Source organism: Protopterus annectens, chromosome 4.part0 (assembly GCF_019279795.1).
Source record: "Protopterus annectens isolate FY-2018-M chromosome 4.part0, PAN1.0, whole genome shotgun sequence".
Taxonomy (NCBI): domain Eukaryota; kingdom Metazoa; phylum Chordata; order Ceratodontiformes; family Protopteridae; genus Protopterus; species Protopterus annectens.
Genome location: NC_056733.1, coordinates 258,194,788 through 258,215,165, shown reverse-complemented (window position 1 = coordinate 258,215,165; position 20,378 = coordinate 258,194,788). Strand labels below are relative to the sequence as shown.

Sequence of the window (20,378 nt, the reverse complement as noted above, 5' to 3'; positions counted from 1 at the left end):
TAAAGTTAAATCTATGGACATCCCCATTAGTACTAATGTGCTTATATAATGCATTATTTTCATTCTTTCTCCTAATATCGGATTTATGTTCAATAATGTGTTCTTTAAGTTTTCTAGTAGTCTTGCCTACATAAAAACAAGAACATTGGGTGCAGGTAGCTAGATAAACCACATTAGAACTAACACAGTTGACTGTAAGCTTAAAGGTATATTCATGTCTTGTAGAAGGATGAATAAATCTCTCACTTCCTTTACCATAGATATCAGTACTTGTACAATTCAAACAACTGAACGTACCAAATCTTGTACTAACTTGAGGAATTTGTCTACCAGTAAAATCCTTATGACATAGCTTATTTTTCTAAGTTCTGATATTCCTATATGAGAAATAGGGGCGGGCACCTAGTAAATTACTTACTTCTGGAGATGCCATCAAAACAACCCAATTTCTCTCTATAATATCTTTAATAAACTTGGTTTTAGTATTAAATGTTGTTGCATATCTAACCTTAACTATATCTTCTCTAGTTTTACCCATATTTATGGTAGAGCCATTTTCCATTCTAAAAAACGGTTTAAGGGTAGTGCCCCTATCCCTCTTAGTTTTGTTCCTTAATTCTTAAACCAAGATTGGGTCATAGCCAAAATTCAAAAAATCAGTTTGTATTTCATTAAGTTGTTTCAAAAAGGTAGAATTGTCAGTGTTAAGCCTACTAGCTCTATTAAACTGTGCCATTATTATCCCCTTAAAAACATGGGGTGCATGCATACTACTCTTGTGTATATACCTACCAGCATGTACATCCTTTTTGTGTATGCTGGTATTAATGGCACCATCTTTCAGCTCTATAAATAAATCTAAAAATACAACCTTACTTTCTGAATATTCCATCTTAAACTTTAAAAAAACTAGTACTATGTAGGTAATTAATATAATGACAAAGTTCATCTGTTGTTCCCTTCCAAATAAGGAAGCAGTCATCCACAAAGCGCTGATAGAAACAAACATTGCGGTTTAAAATATTAAAATTACTACAAATATATTTTGTTTCCCATTGGTGAAGAACTAAGTTAGCATAGGTATTAGCGACAGGTGTACCCATCGCTACACCAGTTAACTGTAAATAGAATTGGTTATTAAACAAAAAAACATTAGTAGTTAAAACCAATTCCAATAAACAACAAATATTTTCCACTTGTTTAGCTGGTAAATAACCTTGCCCAGTCAATAATTCTTTAATTGATTCAATCCCATAGCTATTAGGGATGACTGTAAATAAAGATGAAATATCTAGAGTGACAAACAAATAATCACCTTGATGTAATTCAGTAACATGTGGGTTATGATACCATATTCTTAATTTAATAATAAAATCTGTGGTACCTTTCAAAACATTATTGCAGCTTGTAAGTAATGGTGCAGGTGTTTTTTGTAAATATATAGAGATAGGCTCAGTTATTCAACCATTGCCAGAAACTATAGGTCTCATGGGGGGTTGCTCTAGGGATTTGTTTATCTTTGGAAGACCATAAAGTTGTGGAATAACTGGGCAAGTGACTGTAAAAAAATGAAAAAGATCAAGACCAATGTCTCCATCGATCTGTAATTCATAAACTAATATATTAACATTACTTATATATTTTTTAACATCCATTGCTGTAATACATTTAAAAGCATTCCTGTCTTCTAATAAAAGTAACATAGATTCCACATATTTACTACGGTTCATAATCACCACTGAGCCCCCCTTGTCTGCTTGTTTAATTACAATATTATGGTCCGCTTCCAACATTCTTAAAGCTAAAAATTCATCATAACTTAAATTATAGCATTTATTTTTACTGTGATTAGAATATAATTTTCTAAATTCAACTTCACATAGATCATGAAATGTGGTAAGCACTGGTAAGCTTAATAGTATAAAGGTACTTCGTCACTTACAAGACACAGATGAATTAAAGTCCGAGTCTTTAAACAAAATTTTCAGGTTAACATTCCCCACAAACTGCTTTAGATCAGTTAACACAGTCATCAAGTCATCGGTTGCTGTAGGAATATATTTAAGACCTTTCTGTAGCAGAGATATGTGTGAAGCCTCCAAGGTAAAATTTGATAGATTAAAAATACCTGGCATTATCGCCAAGTTACTTTCCCTTGGCCCATTGGGCTCTCGTTCTTCTGTTTGGTTCCAGTATAGTTCTGTTTCTGTGGAGACCTGCCCCTCGACTTGCTCTATTCGCACACTTTCTCCAGGTAGTTTAACTGAAAACGTTTCTGAGAAATATTTAAAACCATTTGTTGGCTCTTCTGGCATTCTTTACTACCATCTTTATCCAGCGCCATTGTTGCATTAACTAAATGTGCCAAAGTATCAGTCTCCAGTTTGTTAGACGTTACAGAAGCAATGGCAATAGGAGGTGTGGTTATGGGCAAGTCAGATGATACAGCAGAGGAGCCAGGAAGTGACTTTACTGCTGTATCATCTGACTTTCCGATAACCACACCTCCTATAGCCATTGCTTCTGTAACGTCTAACACACTGAAGACTGATACTTCAGCACATTTAGTTAATGCAACAATGGCGTTGGATAAGGATGGTAGTAAAGAACGCCGGAACAACCAACAGTTGGTTTTAAACATTTCTCAGAAACGTTTTCAGTTAAACTACCTGGAGAAAGTGCACGAACGGAGCAAGTCGAGGGGCAGGTCTCCACAGAAACAGAACTATACTGGAACCAAACGGAAGAACGAGAGCCCAGTGGGCCAAGGGAAAGTAACTCGGTGATAATACCAGGTATTTTTAATCTATCAAATTTTACCTTAATTATATTCCTACAGCAACCAATGATTTGGTGACTGTGTTAACTGATCTAAAGCAGTTTGTGAGGAATGTTAACCTGAAAATTTTGTTTAAAGACTCGGACTTTAATTCATCTGCGTCTTGTAAGAGACGAAGTACCTTTATACCATCAAGCTTACCGCATTTCATGATCTATGTGAAGTTGATTTTAGAAAATTATATTCTAATCATAGTAAAAATAAATGCTGTAATTTAAGTTATGATGAATTTTTAGCTTTAAGAATGTTGGAAGCGGACCATAATATTTTAATTAAACAAACAGACAAGGGCGGCTCAGTGGTGATTATGAACCGTAATAAATATGTGGAATCTATGTTACATTTAAAAGCATTCCTATCTTATAAAAGTATTACAGCAATGGATGTTAAAAAATATATAAGTAATGTTAATATATTGATTTATGAATTACAGATAGATGAAGACATTGGTCTTGATCTTTTTCATTTTTTTTACAGTCCCTTGCCTAGTTATTCCACAACTTTATGGTCTTCCAAAGATACACAAATCCCTAGAGCAACCCCCCATGATACCTATAGTTTCTGGCAATGGTTGGATAACTGAGCCTATGTCTATATATTTACAAAAACAACTGCACCATTATTTAGCAAGCTGCAATAATGTTTTGAAAGATACCACAGATTTTATCATTAAATTAAGAACATGGTACCATAACCTACATGTTACTGAATTACATCACAGTGATTGTTTGTGACTCTAGATATTTCATCTTTATTTACAGTCATCCCTAATAGCTATGGGATTGAATCAGTTAGAGAATTCTTGACTGTGCAAGGTTCTTTACCAGCTAAACAAGTGGAAAATGTTTGTTGTTTGTTGGAATTGGTTTTAACTACTAATGTTTTTTTGTTTAATAACCAATTCTATTTACAGTTAACTGGTGTAGCGATGGGTACACCTGTCGCTAATATTTATGCTAACTTAGTTCTTCACCAATGGGAAACAAAATATATTTGTAGTGATTTTAATATTTTAAACCGCAGTGTTTGTTTCTATCAGCGCTTTGTGGATGACTGCTTCCTTATTTGGAAGGGAACAACAGATGAACTTTGTCATTATATTAATTACCTAAATGGTACGACTATTTTTTTTAAAGTTTAAGATGGAATATTCAGAAAGTAAGGTTGTATTTTTAGATTTATTTATAGAGCTGAAAGATGGTGCCATTAATACCAGCATACACAAAAAGGATGTACATGCTGGTAGGTATATACACAAGAGTAGTATGCATGCACCCCATGTTTTTAAGGGGATAATAATGGCACAGTTTAATAGAGCTAGTAGGCTTAACACTGACAATTCTACCTTTTTGAAACAACTTAATGAAATGTAAACTGATTTTTTGAATTGTGGCTATGACCCAATCTTGGTTTCAGAATTAAGGAACAAAACTATGAGGGATAGGGACACTACCCTTAAACTGATTTTTAGAATGGAAAATGGCTCTACCATAAATCTGGGTAAAACTAGAGAAGATATAGTTAAGGTTAGATATGTAACAACATTTTAATACTAAAACCAAGTTTATTAAATATATTATAGAGAGAAATTGTGTTGTTTTGATGTTATCTCCAGAAGTAAGTAATTTACTAGGTGCCCACCCCTATTTCTCATATAGGAATATGAGAACTTTGAAAAATAAGCTATGTTATAAAGATTTTACTGGTAGACAAATTCCTCAAGTTAGTACAAGATTTGGTACGTTCAGTTGTTTGAATTGTACATGTTGTACTGATATCTATGGTAAAGAAAGTGAGAGATTTATTCATCCTTCTACAAGAAATGAATATACCTTTAAGCTTGCAGCCAACTGTGTTAATTCTAATGTGGTTATCTAGCTACCTGCACCCAATGTTCTTGTTTTTATGTAGGCAAGACTACTAGAAAACTTAAAGAATGCATTATTGAACATAAATATGATATTAGGAGAAAGAATTAAAATAATGCATTATATAAGCACACTAGTACTAATGGGGATGCCCATAGATTTAAATTTAGGGTGATAGATATGGTGTATGCATCTATGAGAGGTGGTGATGTTAACAACTTCCTAGAAATTAAGGAATATGAATGGATTTCGCATTTTGCCGCTGACCATTCACCTGGCTGTAATACAGCTATAACTTTAAAACCAATTTTAGTGAGGTTACAACATAACAAATTTTAAAGTTTGGATTTTATCTATGCATTGTGATTTTATCTATGCATTGTTGTTTTAATTAACTATTTATTTTAATTTTGTCAATTAAGGGTTTTCACTGCATGGTTGGCTGGCTGCGATTATGTGATAGTTTTGGCTCCTTTTTAAATTTAATTACTTTGATTCATGAAATGTTTGTAGTATTGAAGAAAGGTTTAGTCCTGAAAGCTTTGCTGTTATTATTAAAGGATTTTCTCAACGTCAGTGTTTTCTTTGGCATATTCCTTTTCGTTTCATAGCAGGAATAATGTTTTGTTCACTTTTTTTTTTTTTTTTCCATTTCCTGCGGGGATTCTATGTAAAGTTCTGTTCCACGTTCCTTTGGCACATTCTGTTCAATTTCATCCTGTGTCATCTGTTGCTGTGTCATATGGCAACTCAGTAGCCTATCACTCCTCAACATTAACTGCGTCAGAGTTTCCTGTTCCTTCCCTTGCTGTCCAGCTTCAAGTGAACATTTATACTGGTTTCCTGTTGAAAGATCCATAATTTCTTCATATGCCACCTGACCAATTGCTTCCCATTCCACTAGTTTACCCTTAATTTGAAGGTTGATTGCTCTATCCTGTTGTAGTGCTTTCTGAATTAGATTTTCTACACCGAATCCTTCACTTCATAGGTACTCCATAATCTCAGTTTCTACTTCTTTAACTTCTCCATTACTAATCTCATCTCCTTTTCTACTTTTCATCTTTGTCTTTGTCTTCTTATTTTTAGTATTATAAAGTTTTCAGTGTTCGGATTCCTTTGCCTGCATTTCTCTTCAGTACTTTGGTACTGCTCTTTTAGTATTGATTAATTTTGCTTTCTCCTTTGAATAGATATTGCACCATGTTATATCTCTTTTTGTTTCCCATGCCCATATTATTTCTTCAGATGTCTCCTGATCTTCCTGTTTCTCCTTACTTTGGGGACTTGTTCCATCATGCTGTAATATAACCTGTGTTACACCTTCTACATCAACTCCTTCACTTCGCAAGCACTCCTAACTTCTATTTTTTTAACTTCTACTTTACTAATTTTCTTTTCTGCATTCCCTCTTTGTGATATTATTTTTTTCTGGTGAAAATGAGGGGATGAATAAGAAGGCTGTTCCCTCCCCTGACTCATTTTTGAACATTGATTCTAATATTTCTGTACTACAGTCTCCTGTTTTGGATGATTTAGCTACTAAGGAAAATGATCTGATAAAAAGTGAGAAATCCAAAATAGACAAATGAAAAGACATTGAATTAAATGCAACTGGTCCTGAATTTTCAGATTGTATGGATGAAATAATGTCCGTTGAGAAGAAAGTTCATAAGAGAAAATTGAAAAAAAAAAAGATTTTGATTGATCAAAAAAATGTTAGAAAGGGATAGCCTTCTTGTATATAGTTTGAATAATAATAGTCTTATTAATGAAAAAAAGAGAGTTTTATTTTTGGAATTTCTGTCATAACATCCATTCATATATTTGCTGTCTCTACTAGATTGTTATCTGATATTCAAAACAAAAAGCTAGAATATATTTGGGAGGAGGAGAAGTATGGAGTTTTGGAGTTGATATATGTTCTGGTATTGTTGTTTTAATTAAACCATATGTTGATATTTTTAATTTTTGTATTCTTGCCCTTGGTAGGTTCGTCATCTGTGATATCAAGATACATATAAGCATATTTACGTTAATTGTTGTATATGTGCCTACCTTGCAGAAAGAAAGGAAGAATGTCTTTACAAAAAATCTTTCCTTATGTTCTCTTAAATAGTCATATTATTGTTGTTGGAAATTGAAGTTGTCATGTTCTTCAGATTTCTTGTTTATTTTCCAGGGATGTGAAGTACATATTTTGGACTATGGTCATCTTTTGTTAGGTCCTTCTATGGGATTTGCTTATAAAAGTGGTAATTTCTTTACAGAAATTGATTACTTTTCTTTCTCCAAATCACTGATTTTGAATTGATCTAAATTATTTTCTTTTGCTTTCATGCATCAAATGGCTATTTTATCTAGTGTTTCCACCTCTACTGCTATCTTATTGGAATGTAGAGGTTTAAAAAAAATTAAATGGATGGGTACTTGATACCCCTGAATATAAAAATGCATTGGATGTTGTCTGGTTCGATACTCTTACTTTGAGATTTTTTCAGCTTCCTGGACTCATTGGTGGCTACAGTATAAGTTAAAACATAAAGGGGCATTTTGTTTGTTGGACTGAAATCTTTTATATAATATGAAGATGAATTATTGATTGGCATAGTCTTTATTTGAAAACATCTTAATGATACTTCTGATGACTTCTCATGTAATTTAGTTTATTGTGATAAATTAAGTGTGAATGGATTTATTGCAAGGAATTAAAAAACAATTTCCTTTTTAAGTACAAATAGAAAATGAGACTCTAGTTTTATGTCATCTATTTTAACTTCTGTCAATGTTCTTGTTTCTCAACAATTTGAGTTAATACAGGAAGTTTGTATTTATGTTATGTCTTTGTTTTTCACTATTCCTTGTAATAAGATAACATGGAAAGTTAACATAATAAGTGAATAAGATGATCTTATTTCACCATGCTTATTGATATGAGTGAGCTAAACAGGTTTTAGAAACATTATGCTTCTTCTTCATGTGGTCCAGATTAAATTCCATATTCCTCTTACAAATTCATATGTGATCCCCCAGTTTTTTTTTTAAATATTCTAAATGACTGGTTAAATTACAGTATATCAGATGCTTCTCTACGTGAAGGTATAATTTGTTTTATTTATAAAAATGGTGAGAGATCTGACTTAAAAAATTAGACATCTTTAACTTTAGCAAACAGAGATTACAAAACTTTTTTTGTAAGATAACTCAATTCAGGTTAAGTAAAGTTTTTTTTAAGTTTCATCAATGTGTGTATGGAATTAAGGGTCACTTTAGTAGAGATATGTTGTTTTTGTTAAGAGAAACTGTGGATTTATATTCTAAGTAAACATTCTGATATATTGGTTTCTTGTGATGATAAAGCATATGATTCAGTATGTCATATACATCTATTTGATATTTTAACAACATATTATATTTGTACAAAATTTATTAATATTATATATAGCATTTATTTTATTTCTTGGGTCCAGGCATTAGTTAATGTTTTTTTATAGGTTGTAATATCCCTGTTCAGCATGGTGTAAAACAGGGGTGTGCTGTGGTATTTTGTTTATTTTTAACATTTGTTGACCGGGAAAGTCCGACTTGGTTCCACAGAGCCTGTTTTCAGTGGAGGCCCGGGGAGAAATGTTCCAGCTCCAACAATAGTCATTGTTTTCTGTGATTATGAATCTAGTTCATGAACATTATTCCTTTTGCACAAATCTGCTTTATTTACTGTATGCCCTAATGTTGTTTTATTATTATTTATTTATTATGCAGATGATGCATCTTTTATTGTTAATTCTGAGAAATGTGATCCTGTTTTATATATTATTTCATTTTTTGAATACTATTGGCTTGAAATTCAACTTACTAAAATGAAGTTTTACTTCATCATAGTATATCCCCTTTACTTCTGTAGCTATTGAAGTTCTAGGGTGTTATTTTGGCTCAGAACAGACATATCTTTCACAATGGGAATCTATTGCATGATATACAGAGCATTTTACAAAATTGGAAGTGTGTTTGCTTTTTTTTTAAGAAAATTATTTGGGTCAGGTTTTTCCTTTTCCTAAATATAAAGAAACAATTATTTTACAATTTTATCTTTCTTCTTTGTGGGGTAGTACATTGAATCCTGTTAAAAGAAATACTGTGTATTGTTCATGTGAGGATAGAAGTTTTTGATTGATTAAGCCTGTTGTATATCTGGCTTTTGCTTACTTGTACTGAATTTTGCTTCATTTGTTTTTTTCTAATATGAAAGTACCATATCTTTTGTTGTGGGGAAAAATATAAATTATATTGGCAATCTTTGTTTTTAAATGTATAAGATTCTTACCTTATATTATGAAAGAATATATTAATACAGTTTTTTATTGGAACTTACATGTAATCAATTTTTTACCTAGAGAGCTGTGGTATGGTTCATTTATGGATTCTTTTTATTTTAACAGACCTTGGAGTCATCTTTTGACTCCTGTTTTGTGTAATGTAAAGTGATGTAGGGAACATTTTCTGTATATTTATGAACTTCATGATTTTTATGAAGTTTATTATTAGGTTGTTTTCCCATTAAAGGTCAGATGAAGTATAAGATAAAATTGCAAGGATTATGTTTTATATATCTATATCTATATCTATATATATATATATATATATATATATATATATATATATATATAATATTGAAGAAACTATTTCTCATGTTTGTTTTTTTGTTTTTTTCTCTATGAATGTTCTAGAATTCAGATTTTTTTAACAGAATTTGCCCATTCTTTCTCTGTTGAATTTACTTTTTCTTTGAATACTGTTATGATTTTACATAGACATTATGTAAAATACCCTATGGGATTGTCTAATTATTAATTAGTACTTTTTGGATTACTCACTATGAGGAATTATTGTTTAATAAGCTGTGGGATTGTTCCATTATTTTTTTGAAAAATATGTAAATGGTTGTGGCAGGAAGGGTTGGGGAATGTGTGCATCCAGTTTATAAAATCTCGTAAGTAGTTGCCCTTTTTCTGATTATTACTTGATTTTCAATTGGCTGGCTCGTACTTCATTGTATTTTTCTTGTATTGTTTTTTTCATTGTTTTTAATAAAAATCCCCCTACTCCTCTCTATAGGTGCCGTAGGATCTTTTACATCCACCTATGTTACCACCAGCTCAAGCCAATGGAACCTTGGTTTAACATCTCATCCAAAGGATGGCACACTCATGAGTGCAGCATCCCCTTATACTGCACTGCAGGTTAAGAAATCCATCTGCCTAGTGTGGAAATTGAATCTATAGCCTTTTGTACCAAAGAAAGGTGTGCTATCTGTTATGCCACTGACACTTAATATTTTACTACACTGAAAATCTGCTTGCATGCAAGTGCCTAATTTAATTACTGTATTTGTTTTCCATCAAAACACCTACAACCCCCCCAAAACAAAACAAAACAAAAAACAAAGACCCCCTTTCTGTCATATTTCTTTTCCAAATTATAGTTTACTAAAGCAGTTCTTACTTCACCATGTTCTAGTTGAAACTCAAAAGTTTACTTTTTCTTATAAGTAAACATTCACCATAGTATTCAAGCTACCATACCACCTGAAATAATAATATATGGGTGTTTACAGAACTCTTATTTAACAAAATTAATTGCATTATAATTATCGAACTCATGGTTAGCATGAAACACTCAGGTACATAATTGGGTAATATCCCTCCCATATGCAAAAATTGCTATCACTAAAATAAGAAATAGATTGCTTACCCTATCCGTAGGCCATGTTTAACCTTTTGCATCTGCATGCGAGTAAACCTCATTAACACTGTAGGTGTATTTGTGTGTATAAATGGGCTTGGATCATGGCTGTAAACATTCTGATGACCAGTCTGCTTAGTCTGTTAGCAAACTGAAATCAATAAATAAACCTTTCGGTAACACTAATTTTAATGTATATGGCCATATTACTACCCAGCGTATTCAGTTTGGTAATGTTTTCCCAGTGATGGTACAGCGGTAGCGTTGTTGCCTCACAGCAAGAGGTTGTCCTGTTCGATTCTCAGCTGGTTGAGTGGCCTCCGAAAGACATGCATGAATGGGTGTGCCTTCGCTGAAGGTTGGGCATCGGGCTGGCAACTCGGCACCATTAAAATCGAATGCCAATCATTAACGGACTGGAGTTCTGCTGTGGCGACCCCTAACCGGGAAAGGCCGAAAAGACAAACAAACAAGTGTTTTCCCAGTGATTACACATACAAACAGGCATTTGCTCTCACTCAGGTCATACCTATTTTCCCATTCATGGTACAGAGTATTAGTCCAGATAAAATCATTTTAGTTATCAGATCTAGGAGAGTCTCTGTCAGAAGAGTCGCTGACTTGACCGGTGTCCTGTGCCAATACCATGAACCCAGCCCCCCCATCCCTTCAGCTGTTCCAGTGAAGAGCAAAAAAAAAAAAAAAAGCTTTTTACTGTAATAAGCTGATCTTGATGTTGTAGCAATTGACTTATTAGAGAATCCCCCTCACCAGCTACATTTCTTTTCCTGGCATGCCAACCAGGTGGCCAGTTACATGCCCCCACCCAGCCATTCAGAATCTCATTTTTGAGCCCTTCCCCGACCCTCCTCCATTTTATTTAATAGTAATAATAATAATAATAATAATAATTTCTTATTATTATTATTATTAACTGTGGGAAACTGCTTGCTACAAATGTTGCTAACAGTTGTTACAATTTATACCCTCCCTGCATGGAGCACTTCAGCGCTCATATTTACTTAAAAAAAATCTTCTTATAAAATGTAGCAAACAGCTAATACAGTTTATACTCTGCCTGCACAGAGTGCTACAACACTCAGGTTTCTGTTTAGTGGCTACAGTTTAGCCCACACATACTACAATGCTCAGGTTTGAACGGCTACACCGGCTGTTAAAAACTAGTATTACATTAAAGATTGGGATTGGCTGATCATGCCCTGCAACACTTTGCTGCTGTGGTAATTGCCCCTCTTGCCCTGCCCTAGCTAGGTTACTACTCCTTCTCCCTGATGCCCTTAATGTGGGAGGAATAAAGCCACCTTGTTGAAGTTTCAAGTAGTTCATTCAGTTAAGTAGATAGATGGATGAGTATTCACATTAGATGAAGAACATTCATCCATTTACCTACTTAATTGAATAAACTAATTGAAACTTCAACAAGGCATCTTCATTTCTCCCACTGAGAGGGCATCAGAGAGAGATTTTCCTAGATCTGCTAGCGAAAGTGATTTTATCTGGCCTAATTCTTTCTGTTTCTTGTTAGTCCTTTCACCCTGTGAGTCACAGGTGGGATACCAGACTTGATTTGAGTGTTCTGGTTTAACTTTGTTTTCTTTTTCCATTCATTATCTTTTTCCCAGGAGCATCCATATCTCAAAGTTTAACAATCTGTCTCTCTTTTTATTTCACCTGTCTTTTGGCTTGTCTCAAGGGTAGTTCAGTTGCTTCATCTATGTAAAGGTCAACACCTTACTGCTTCAAAGCATCTTCAGAGTGGTAAGACAGTAAGACATGACAATTTATTTAGTTCTTTACATTCCTTTATTGCTTCTAGAAACGTTAAGAGATGCTTTGTTGTCACCTCAGAGTAATCATGTTCAACAAATATTAGGTTGTTCAACCACTGCTAACTTTCTTCTTGGCTGCCACAGTTTCTGTAGTGTCTGTTGTTTTTCTTAACATGTCAAATATTCTTTATTGCTCGAGATTTCCTACATTTAACTTCAGAGTCTGGCAGCAGCAGGCATTTCTCATGTACTACCCTTGGTGAGCCTTTTACAAATCCAATCCACTGTGCTATCTCACATATTCTCTCCAGTGCAGTTAAGTACTGCTTGACATGCTCAGTTTTTTTATACAATCTTGACTGCTTTATTCCAAATATACATTTATGTTTAAATGGTGTAATGTCTTCTTCCTGGATACGCAGAAAATTCATATCTTGTACTGAAATTACTCCCTAATGTTTCACATATACTGCCAACAATCCGGTCAGGTTCCAGAAGTATTTGTGGCCTCTACAACATTCAGCCTTATTGCCTTTTGTTTGTTTCTCTGCTTGCTGACCATATAACATTAAGCTCACTCTACACTAACTTTTTCAAAATACTTGCATTCGTAATACGTTCCATTTTTTCCTTAATCAGTCGAGCAATGACACCTTCACCCTTTACTAAAAATCATGTTGACCAAACTATTTAATTCTTAATTTAGTGCTTATTTTTTATGTACAAGGAGTAACCCGAAGAAGCCTTTGCCTTCACCAAGCAGTGCTCGTGTATTTCAAATATACATTTTTTGGTACCATGTAACCATCCTTCATCTGCTCCTTCTTAATATTCATAGCATGATAGAGAGTAGATAAGTACATCCTGGTAAAATATTGTCCTGTTGGTAGGGGAGGCTTTTTACCTTAAAAAAAATCTTTATATAAAGTGTATCAAACAGTTGATAAAGTTTATCCCCTGTTTGCTCTGAGTGCTACAACACTCAGGTTTTAGTTTAGTGGCTACAGTTTAGACCATAGCATGACAGAGAATAGATTGGTGCATTCTGCTAAAATGCTGTCCTGTTGATAGGCTTTTTACCTTGGGCTTGCACTTAACTCCAGACCTTGGTGGTAGCATATTGGTGACATTGCAGTCTCTGGGCTGCTGCTACAGTGCATGCACACACCAGTGCAGGTAACATTGCTTGCATTTCCCTGACACTTGTATATTTCTTGGTAGTTATGCGAAACTTCAAAGTACTGAAAAGATAATATTTTCTCTGATTTCTCAAAAAATTATATAGAATTAGGACTAAAAATGGTGGCCATAAGGACTCCATATGATTATCATATGTAGTCAGTAATGGTGTGTTTTTTACTGTCTCTTGCCTGCATATGTGGTAAGATGGCCCAGTGGGGCAGACAGAAAACCATTGTGAAATGCCACAATATTGTTGTGACACATGATCCTACAAATTGCAGTCAGCTGATTAGATGCGTTCCTGTGCCACACTGTATCTGTTACTATAAAGATAATTTGTGATTTGATGCATTTCTTTGGTTACTAGTAAGAGCGAGCATATTCTATACCATCACTGGTGCCAGTTTAGAGAATGTGCCCTTGGAACCCTGTTAGAAGTGACTACCTGAATTACAGGTCTTATAGATGAAGTATAAAATATATGCATTGCTTTATTCCATTGTTTTTCTTTTTAATTCTCTTACCATCATTTTAATGTTGTGCTGCAAGCTGCATATTTATAGGTTGTTTGAACGTGTGAAGAAATAGAGTACTTGTTTTAGCAGTTAGTTTTTAAAACCTCTGTTTCTTCTGACTTGCTAGTAGTCAGTAGGGTGGAGCCATTGTGTTTGATATGTTTTTATGGTGAAGTAGGAAGACTTGGTTTGTCTTAAGGATAAGTAAACTTATAGATAGCAGAAGGTAAGCATTAGTGCATGACCAGCTATAAAAATAGAAGCTTATACTGAAAATAATTACATCATTGTTCATCCAAAAACATAGCTTTGAACTAAACACAGCCTCTTTCTTCCAGATACACATCAGGAGATGTGAGGCTTTGGGACATCCGCACCTGGGACTGTACCGCCTCCCATCTGGAACCGGCACTGGCTGCCTCTGAACCTGGATCAAGGCCGCATGTTGCTTTTGTAAGGATAAATTGCACTTTGGCTGCAGCAGCCTATGAAGATGGTAAGTAACATTGCTCTTTACTAGACCACTCCAGATACCATGGACTATTAAAACTAGCAGCTGCGACAGGCATATTTTATATTGTGTCAGTAGTGTGTTTTTGTGAACAAGTTGGCTAATAAAATGGAAAGTATTAGCAGGCAGGGAGTCACGTGGCTGCTTAAACCATTATTGATTATTATAAAAACTTGCTGTCCTTAATCCCTTCATAATTTCCCTCTCAGACATGTACACAACTGATGCCAAGCAGCACTGAAGCCAAATCCATTTTAAAAAATAATCCTTTGGTTGTAAGTTACAGTTCATTTTGTCCTTTCCTGGCTTTGAGACACAACAGTTCATCATGAATTCAGGCCTATTTTCTGGCTTCCTCTCAATAGACTTGCAGTTGCTGATCATTTATTTGAGTGTGTTGTTTGGCAGCATTTAAAATATTTAAAGATTATATGATGCATTCTTTTTCATGGATTTGTTTGAGCATTAATTTTTAGAGAGTCTTTTGCTAGCAGCTTTATAAATCATTAACTGTTCCATTATGCTGTTCTGAAAGCTGAATTTAACAAAAGAAAATGTGTGAAGAATATTTATTATGACCAGTTTTCTTTTTAATGTACAAATGTAGTTGCAAATATCTAGTATCTTGGATGATATCCCAAGCCAAAGCTCATATCCCTCTGTATCCAAAAGATGGAATAAGAAACTTGAGCTACTTGTAGATGTATGTGTAGCAAGGCAGTATATAGGTGCACAAAATTTACAGTGTAGAAAACAGTACAAGAAAAAATATTTGTATCAACAAAGTGAGAAAGCAAAGAAAGAGCATGCTAACAATGAAAAGGTAAGAAGCAGGGCATGTAAGGCTTAGATGTTCATCATAAGTATCATTGCTGAACTAGTCATGTTATGGTTTATGATAACCTGGAGGCAGGTGTCATTCTTCTGGCTTGATCCTTCCTTTCTTCCTTTACGTGTTTATTTCCAGTTTATTGACAGAGAAAATTCAGCTGAACACACAGCCCCTTTTCAGTGGAGGCCTGGGGAAGAAAATCTGCAAAAACAGCAATTGCACAAGCATAAGTGCAACATGAAAAATGTAATTATGATGTGTACAGTAATAAACGTCTAAAGAAAATGCAAATATTTCACAAAGAGGTAGTACAAAAAGTAATATAGATGATCGATTAAAAATGTGTTACTATTGATAAAATGTTTTGAGAATGCTAAGTAGTGAGCTTAAACCTATTTGATAGGCAAGGGATGTCCTTAGAAAGAGCCAAGACAACAGACAGGAAAGAGAAACACACACAGTAGTTACAGTTATGCTATATATTTATATTTCTTTATCTGTCTATCTATCTATCTGATCTGAAGTAGTTGACTTCATTTGGTCTTCAACCTGTGGGTTATGGATCCGTATCGGATCTTAGCCGGCAGCTTTACTAGTATCAGCTCCGAGCTCCAAACTCCTCCCCTTACCCATAATACACCTCCACGCCTTCCATCCCCAGATCTTGTGTGCCGTGAATTGCTTCAGCATCGTGTCTTCTGAGCTCCAGTTAGCAGTGGGTATAAAATCTTTTGTGAGTAAATAATTTTTTTAAATTTCTCTCAGTTAGTGTTAGTGTAGGTCTTTCTAAATTTCTCTCAGTTAGTGTTAGTGTAGGTCCCATTTCACCTCCCCTCGCTTGGTGCTTCGAGTATTAGTGTTTTAGGTTAGTATAGAGTAGATTGTTCTGTGGTGTAGGTAGTAGCCTCCCCTCCTCCCTCAGTGTTTTCTGTATACGAGTGTGGTGACTGTCTGTGTGTGTGTGTGTGTGTGTGTTTGTTAATTAGAAAGAACTTGCCTGTCTTTTTTTCTAAGGCTATCTTTCTGAAATTAAGGATGACTGAAAAGCTTGTCTTCAAGTGCTGCAAAGTGTGTGGCCATAAGTTATCCCCAGCGGATGGCCATACTCTGTGTGTTTTGTGCTTAGGTGTGGCCCACCTGAGTGTGGATTGTAGTATTTGTGCGGGCTTCAATCCCCACGCCTTAAAGGATAGAAAGGCCAAGTTGGCCCTCAAAGGTCTCCTTCCAACTCTGTTTCCTCGTCTCCGGCTTCAGTCACAGCGGCTGCTGTGGCTGCCTCTCCCTCCTCTCTTCACCTGGCTTCTCCTCCCTCCCAGGCTGGGACTCATTGTCCTGTACCAAAGCCTGTGATAATGGAGCAGAAGAGAGGTAGAGAGAGGGAGAGAGAGTCGAAGATGAGGGAAAAGTGTGAAAAGAGGAAGAGGTCCCCGGACCTCATTTCTTCGAGTAAGACACCATGAACCCATGACTCCCCTTGGCTCAGATCTCCGAAGTTCTCCCCGGAGCTGGAGGAGACACGTCCAGCCTCTCGGGCCTCAGTGCCTCGACCCGCTAGGTCAGAGTTCATGGGCTCGGCATGGTCCACCCACTCCTTGTCAGATATGGATCTGGATAAGATGATGAGGTGATTTATCCGTTCTCAGATCCAGATGGGGATCTTGCCAGCCCCCCAAGAGGGGGGAGCTCACTTCCTTTCTTTCAACTCATTTCTCCTTCTCCGATCCCACCTTCGGGTTCAGAGTACTTGGCTTAGGTCAGGGGTCAGCACCGACAGTACCTGCTTCCTCGATGCCGACAGCTGCCTGGAGCATTTCGGATCTGACCAGCTCGGATCTGAGCCACTCTAGGAGCTAGAGCCTGGTGTCGGATCCTAGGGAGTGGAACCTTTTTCATCGTCTCCAACTTTGTCGGGCCAGGTACCCTTCCTCTGAACTCCACCCACCTCGGGCCCGGCCCTGATTCTCACGTTGGACCCAGGGAGACTGACCTCCTTATTAGTCTCTCAGGAGGTTCACTCTCCTTCGGCGTTCGACGTGGTAAAAGGGTCACTCACTCACTCACTCATGCCGTTATTTGTCAACTCTTCCAAAACCTAGGTCCCTGGTTAATCCTGAGTTGTATGGGTCACAGTCAGGGTTTCATCTTTCTCTGCCATGGAGCCACCTCTGGCAAGACTCTTTTCAATAGTTGGCTGTCCTTATGGATGCATGATTGCAACTTTTCACCATTGGTGTTCGAAGGAACCCAGCTGTGAAATAGTAAACAGCAAAGCACACATCAGCATTATTTTTTGGCCAGTGAAGCGAAATGTTCAATCTGTTAACTTCAAGTAGTTTTTCAGCTGTTTCCCCATTTTGAGTTCTGACATCAGCTTGAAGTATTTATATGTTTCTTGCATTTCCAAGTGTTTTGATGTTATTTAAAATTATCTTTAAAAACTTACAGTATGTATACATGTTTGCAGTGTTATTTCCAGAAAAAGTTTCTAAGTGCTCTTGCAGCTAAAGTTTCCCTCGAATATTTACTGCAAGTACTCATTTTCTTAGGTTAGAGCCATGAGTCTGATAATTATGAAAACTGTCTCACATTTAACAAAAATATTTCAGTGCAGAGAGCTAGCAATTCACATTTAACTATTTCTCCAGTTATTTCTTCTACTGCCCTTCTATGTCACTGTTGCATTTTTCATCACCTGCCAAGGGTAGCCCAACATGCGGCCAGTATATCAAAGCCAGTGTTACCTAGGGAACATCATATGTCATACATATGGGCCCTGCGCAAGTGTACATCAAAAGGTAACATATGCATGCTCCCAGCTCAGAATTTCATTGCCGCCAGTCCAGACACCATTATCGTACATAAGTCTGAACACCCTTCACTTTGCTGGTTATACTGAGCCTACATCTTTCAAATAAGTACCCCCTTGGGATTCTTTTTATTACATTATTCAGTGGATTACATGGCATCCAAGAAAGGGAACTGACAGTGTTGGGGGCACATTCCCCATAAAGACTGCCAAAGTAGGTACCTGTTTTGCTTAGGTGCATCTCACGACCACACTCCATATTCCATCTGTCAGTCTTTTGTACCAAAGACTTTATGTAGATATCTTTCTTCACTTTACATTTACCTTGAGAACCAATGTCTTAATCTTTTGGCCCAAGGTATCATGGCAGAATCCACTCAACCGGAGGCACAGCTGCTGGTCATAATGAAGGCCAAGAAGTCTAGGCCTGAGTTTACTGCTGTCCAGCCTCCACTGGGTTTATTTCTTAAGATGAATAAGAACCCAGATGATAGTTTGGCATAGCAATCAGTTTCCTCCACCTAGACATTCTTGGAGGCCGGCATGGAATATGCTTCTCACATGTCCTCTGAGGCCTTGCAAATGCCCTGATAGAATTATATAAGCATAATACTTGTTTCTCTAACAGCAATAACCTGTATTTCTTTGAAATACCATAAAAAAAAGAATTTCAGACCTCATGGGCAGAGACAAAAACAGATTGTGGGAAGTTAAAAGTTCCAATTATTTTGGGAGGTGGAAGGAATTACATTACCTTTGAAAATCAACAGTATATCATGACTAGATTAGCTCAAGGTTTTCAAAACAGTCCTGTAATTTTTCAACAGATAGTAGAGACATTCTTACAAAATGTGAGTAAAAATGACAGGGTTATTCATTGTATTAATTACATTGTAGTAGTCAGAAACTATGAGAGAATGCATATCACAGCTGAGAAAAGTTCTGAGACCGATGCAAGAGGCAGGTGTCAAAGTAATCAAAGATAAAATACAGTTTTTGTCACAAAAAGTAAAATTTCTAGGACCAACAGAGTAGACTCCTTATCATGAAAAGGTGAGTGGCATTCTGCAGTTGCCAAAGCCTTTGACAATTCTGGATTTGAATAAGACAGATCAAAAACAAGACTTGACTCTACAGTGGAGTCAAAAAGAGGAAAAGACATTTAAAATATTAAAGCAGAAGTTGGCACAGGCAACAGAGCTAATATCACCTACCAGTAAATTACCTTTTGTTTTGCAAGCAGCAGAAGAAAAGGACACACTTTCAGTGGTGTTATTACAGTCTTGGCCATAACAGATATATCAGAGAATGGACACTAAGTTAAGACAGGTTACTTTTTGTAGCAGGAGAATGAGTACTGTAGAAAATGGATATCCTTGCATTAAACAGTTTTGGCCATTTACTGGGGAATAAGAGTAGAAAGAGTATTTGACAGCTTTCTCAGGGGTTATAGTTCAAACTCCATACCTGCCAATCAAGACTTTGCTAAATGAGTGAAATAAACAAAATAACTGAAAGGGTTAGCCAGACATTCCTACAGTGTATGTGGGTGGTGCACGTTTCTGGAAGGATGGGAAGTACTACACTGAGTTTGGAATAGTGACATTGCAAAAAAGAGACAAACCAATTATGGTTAAGTTACCAGGATACATGTCTGCACAAAGGGCTGAGCTAGAAGCTGTACACTATGTTTTGCATCATTTACATCTAGTAAATATTTACAGAAACTATGATTAAGTAGTAAATTCTCTGAGACTACATATGGCAATGTGGGCTAAAAGAGGGACTGATCCAAAAGTACAAGTTGCTGGGACAGTTCAGTATTTTAAAGTTAAAAGCAAATCATCAACAATGGATAAAAGACCTGTAGAAAGTATGCCAAGAAATAGCCAAAGAGCAAAGTAAAGGAATTCATTGGACCATTGGTCCTAAGAGTGGGGAATGTAAACTAAGAGATTTGCTAAAAATTAGTAACAGGAATAGTTATGTTAAATCAAACAAGGTAGATTTCCCAACCTTAAAAGTAAGGACAGTTCCAAAAGAAAGTGCATATATACAACAGACAGGATCAAAACCAGTATGGGTCAGTGAATGCAGTATCACAATAGCTAGGAAATACTGCAATTGCAGTACAAAAGCATATAAATGGCATCCTATGAAATGGGAAGGAACATGTTATGTAGGATATGTAATACCATCAATGAGATTAACTAAATAATTACCTGAAGGTAAAATAAGAAATGTCAGGAGAAAGAGAGAATTAGCAACCAGTATTGGTACATTAGATCAATCA

At 35.8% G+C, this 20,378-nt stretch overlaps 1 protein-coding gene across 2 annotated transcripts in view; it reads left to right on the top strand.

Moving 5' to 3' along the window:
* FBXW8 (F-box and WD repeat domain containing 8) overlaps positions 1 to 20,378 on the top strand; it is a 1,953,337-nt gene that overhangs the window by 966,078 nt on the left and 966,881 nt on the right. For both annotated transcript variants that reach the window (XM_044068251.1, XM_044068250.1), the window contains one exon: positions 14,275 to 14,432. In XM_044068251.1, coding sequence (XP_043924186.1) covers positions 14,275 to 14,432 — 158 coding nt within the window. The remainder of the gene's footprint in view (positions 1 to 14,274; positions 14,433 to 20,378) is intronic.